Source organism: Ammodytes marinus, assembly GCF_949987685.1.
Source record: "Ammodytes marinus genome assembly, chromosome: 15".
Classification (NCBI taxonomy): Eukaryota; Metazoa; Chordata; class Actinopteri; order Uranoscopiformes; family Ammodytidae; genus Ammodytes; species Ammodytes marinus.
Genome location: NC_137219.1, coordinates 569,240 through 573,641, shown reverse-complemented (window position 1 = coordinate 573,641; position 4,402 = coordinate 569,240). Strand labels below are relative to the sequence as shown.

The window sequence follows — 4,402 nt, the reverse complement described above, 5'->3', positions numbered from 1 at the left end:
CTCTCTCTCTCCCTCTCTCTCTCTATCCCTCCCTCTCTCTCTCTCTCCCTCTCTCTCTCTCTTTCTCTCCCTGTCTCTCTCTCTCTCTCTCGCCCTCTCTTTCCATCTATCTATTTATCCATCTATCCCTCTCTCCCCCTCTCTTTCCATCTATCTATCTATCCATCCATCTCTCCCTCTCTCTCTCTCTCTCTCTCTCTCTCAGGTGTCAGTCAGAACTCCTAACCTGACACACCTTCACCTGGAGCCTTGGAGCCACGCCCCCGACCTGCTCAAGCCCCTCCCACAACTCTTCCCCAACCTCCACACACTCAAGATCAGGTACGCACACACACACACACACACACACACACACACACACACACACAGAAACACACACATACACAGAGAGAAACACACACACAGAAACACACACATACACAGAGAGAAACACACACACAGAAACACACACATACAGAGAAACACACACACACACACACACAGAAACACACACACACACACACACACACACACAGACACACACACAAGACACTCACGATCAGGTACGCACACACACACACACACACACACACACACAGAGACACACACACACAGAGAAACACACACAGATAGAAACACATACACACACATACACAGAGAGAAACACACACACACACACACACACACACACAGAGAAACACACACACACACAAGACACTCACGATCAGGTACGCACACACACACAGAAACAGAAACACACACAGAGAGAAACACGCGCACACACACATACACACACACACAGAAACGCACACACACACACACACACAGACACACACACACACACACACACACAAACACATACACAGAGAGAAACACACACACACACACACACACACAGAAAAAATAATAATAAATTGCGACACCAGTTTGTAAACGATGTCATACTTTGTGAAGATTTCCCCAAAAATCGAGAGGCACCTATTTGCAGACCCATGGGGAAAGTGGAGCTCCACCGGAAGTCACGCCCCGAACTCATTTCATTGGTCAGAATTATAACCTACTCTGAATTTGTTTTCTTCTTTTTGTTTTACTGCCGGAGTTCACCTAGCGGTGAATAATAATACACAGTTTCCACCGGTTATGGTGCTAGTACACAGTAAAATACGTCAGTTTGTTAAGGGTCCCAAGTGGCCAGGACGGTGGTAAAAAGTAGATGTTGAGGTAGAAGATGAATGAAGCAACAAAGCTTTGTGTACATCTTCTGAAATCCATCTCTTTAATTCACAATTATCACGAGTAGGTCAATCACATACAAATATAAACTCTTATCAATAAAACACAAAAAGTGCCACCACATTAAAATAAACAGCTCATTTTAAAAAGTGTGGAGTGAGAGACATTAACGTCTGACACATAAGGTGACAGTTTCCATTGTAGAGCCTGATTGATTTACCAGATCCCTTGTCCTCTAGTGATCACAGTTTTAATTATTATATAATTTCTATATTCATATTAAGCTAACGATCGATGCTCGTCTGTGACTTTGTGATGACGCAATTTGAACAGTAACGATAGCGTGCAGCTGCAGAATTACATTTCAACCATGCATAGCCTAAATAGCCTATGTTCAGTGGCACATACGTTAAACAAAACTCCTGTTAATAAATAAACAAATACATACAATACAATAGGTTTATTAATCTGAATGTAGAGCATGTCACGACGTGTAAGGTGGCCGCATATGAACGGACCGAGGGCTGAGAACTACGCTACTGATCAGATAAATGATCGGTCAAAAGTAAAATCATCAGGAAATGATAAAAACATCCCGCTTTAAACTGTACAGGGTCGCGTTGTGGCAGTGACTCTTTCTTCAGTCGGAGCTGCAGCGTGAAGTGAAAACAAACTCAGAGTAGGTTACAATTCTGACCAATGAAATGAGTTCGGGGCGTGGCTTCCAGTGGAGCTCCGTTTCTCCATGGGTCTGCAAATAGGTACTCTTGCAAAAATCAATAACTGACAGGATGTTGTTCTTGAGGGCCTGTTCCCACATTGACCGTGTGTTAACTCTGTCTCTCTCTCCCTCCCTCCCCCTCTCTCTCTACCCCCCCTCTCTCCCTCCCTCCCCCTCTCTCTCTACCCCCCTCTCTCTATCTCTCTCTCTTTGTATGTGTGTATGTGTCTCTCTCTCTCTCCCGCCCTCCCTCTCCCTCCCCCTCTCTCTCTCGCCCCCCCTCCCCTCTCTCTCCCTCCCTCACTCTCCCTCCCCCCCTCCCCCTCACTCTCTCCCTCTCCCTCCCTCTCTCCCTCCCTTCCTCCCCCCCCTCTCCCTCCCCCTCTCCCTCCCTCCCCCTCTCCCTCTCCCTCCCCCCTCCCTCTCTCCCTCCCAGGCATCATAACATTCCAGACAGAGACTTTCTCTCTCTGTCCCTGCTGCAGTCTTTACACTCTGTCTACGTGTTGGACGCTTACCACAGACCGGACCCCACTGACCCGGGCTGGGTGGTGTATCGCCCGGGGTCCCGCCTCCTAAACATGACATCACAGCTTCACCAACGCACCAATCACAGGGTCCGGGTCATTATGACATCACACAGGGACCCACTGGCCTGTCAGTGTGAGTGAAATAATCAAAAAGGTTGCGTTCCGAATCGCATACTCTCTACTATTTAGTTTGGTAGAAAAAAGATTTAGGATGTCCCGATTCTTGTGGCCAGATTTAGGATGGTTAGAAGTACCCGGATGTCCTACTTCATGCGGCCAAGATTGTTAGTGTTGAAAAGTGCATCCTATTTGGGCGATTTTGACCCACAATCCGGTGCGCACGTGAAGTGACGTCACATCGACGAAGCCTCCATATGAAAACAAACGGGGATGAGACGGATATAAAAGCAAGAGGCAAGATCAAGGAGCCATGTTAGGATGAAATAAGAGAGTAAAGTATGTCCCAATAGTATGCCTACTGCATCCTAACTAGATTATTTTTATCGTCGGATGTAGTATGTAGAATAGAAAAAAGAAAGAGGAGGAGATTCGGAACGCAACCAAAGTCTCAGAAAACCAAAAAATACAAAAATTAACCTCATAAATCACACACACACACACACACACACTCTCTCACACACACACACACAGACACACTCTCACACACACACACAAACAGGGTGTGTGTGAACTTGCCACTTTTTATGGGTTGTTTTCTTACACTTTTTAAAAGCACATCACAAAAAGGTTGTTTAAGAGCATTTCTTGGTCAGTGTTAGATTGTCTTAAACCTTATTTATACCCGTCAGTGTGTGTTAACCGATTATGAGCCGCCCAGAGCCCTTAGGTCGTCTGGGACAGGTCTTAAAAGTCCCCAGAGCTAGGACTAAACAGGGAGAGGCGGCATTCAGCGTTTATGCGCCCAATGTCTGGAACGGACTGCCAGAGAGTCTGAGGTCCGCTGAGACTCTCAGCTCTTTTAAATCGGGTCTCAAAACGTTCTTGTTTCCCTTTTAACCTGTAATTTTTTTTTTTTTTTTTGGTAAAATGTTTTAATTATTTTATTTAAATGTTGTATTTTTATCCATGTTTTAAATTTGTTCCTTTTTTGTATTTGTATTCTTTATTTGATTTTAACCCTGTGAAGCACCTCGAGTGGCCCTGTGCCTGAAATGTGCTTTATAAATAAAATTGCCTTGCCTTGCCTTACTCACTAGGGGCCAAAAAACATTTATAAAAAGTGCAGAAAATGGTGGTGCATTTCCTAATTGAGAATGAAGGACAATCTACAAATGGCCTCCTCCCAATATCTTCACTGCCATTCGCTGATTTCAATAAAGAATTCTAATCAGGTAGTAACAATCATTTCAGATTTAAGAGTAAAGCTTAGGTTTCATATTCATGGTACAGCCTTTGCGTTTGTCCGTTTAAAATATTTGTTCTTTTTCCAATCGCTTCACGGCCATATTAAAGCTGGGGTATGTGATTTCTGATTGGTCAAAGTTAACATGAGCTGTACACTTTGACCAATTAGAGCGAGGCTCCGATTCTCTGTTCTTATTGGCTGTTGGGACTGTCCATTCACTGTTGGCACGACTTTGTTGGTGTAGAGCGTGTCAGGGAGGGACCATAGGGGAGGGACCAAAGAGAACAAGTGGAGCGGTTGAGGTATTTGGATTCGAATCTCTATCCCAACTGCCACTTTCTCCCCAAATCCTCCACCCCAGTTTTAACCGATTTCAATAAATGAAATTGAGGTAGAAACTATTACAGATTTGATGAGGAAAACTTACAGAATGTTTCATGTGTTGTGGGATATTGCTTTGGTAAATTGGTGCAGCTTTTTAATGTTCCGTTTGTAAGACACAATCACACCTGATGAATGTCTGTTGAACCAAACGTTGCCTTATTACCAAAAAATGATCAGTGTGTGTGCAGA

General features: G+C 44.4%; 1 protein-coding gene across 2 annotated transcripts in view; it reads left to right on the top strand.

Annotated features, from left to right (window-relative positions):
- LOC307262170 (uncharacterized protein) overlaps positions 1 to 3,460 on the top strand; it is a 13,271-nt gene extending 9,811 nt beyond the window's left edge. For both annotated transcript variants that reach the window (XM_080042950.1, XM_080042949.1), the window contains exons 6-7: positions 206 to 321; positions 2,370 to 3,460. In XM_080042950.1, coding sequence (XP_079899076.1) covers positions 206 to 321; positions 2,370 to 2,604 — 351 coding nt within the window. In that variant the 3' untranslated portion in view covers positions 2,605 to 3,460. The remainder of the gene's footprint in view (positions 1 to 205; positions 322 to 2,369) is intronic.
- The last annotated feature ends 942 nt before the right edge of the window (positions 3,461 to 4,402 follow it).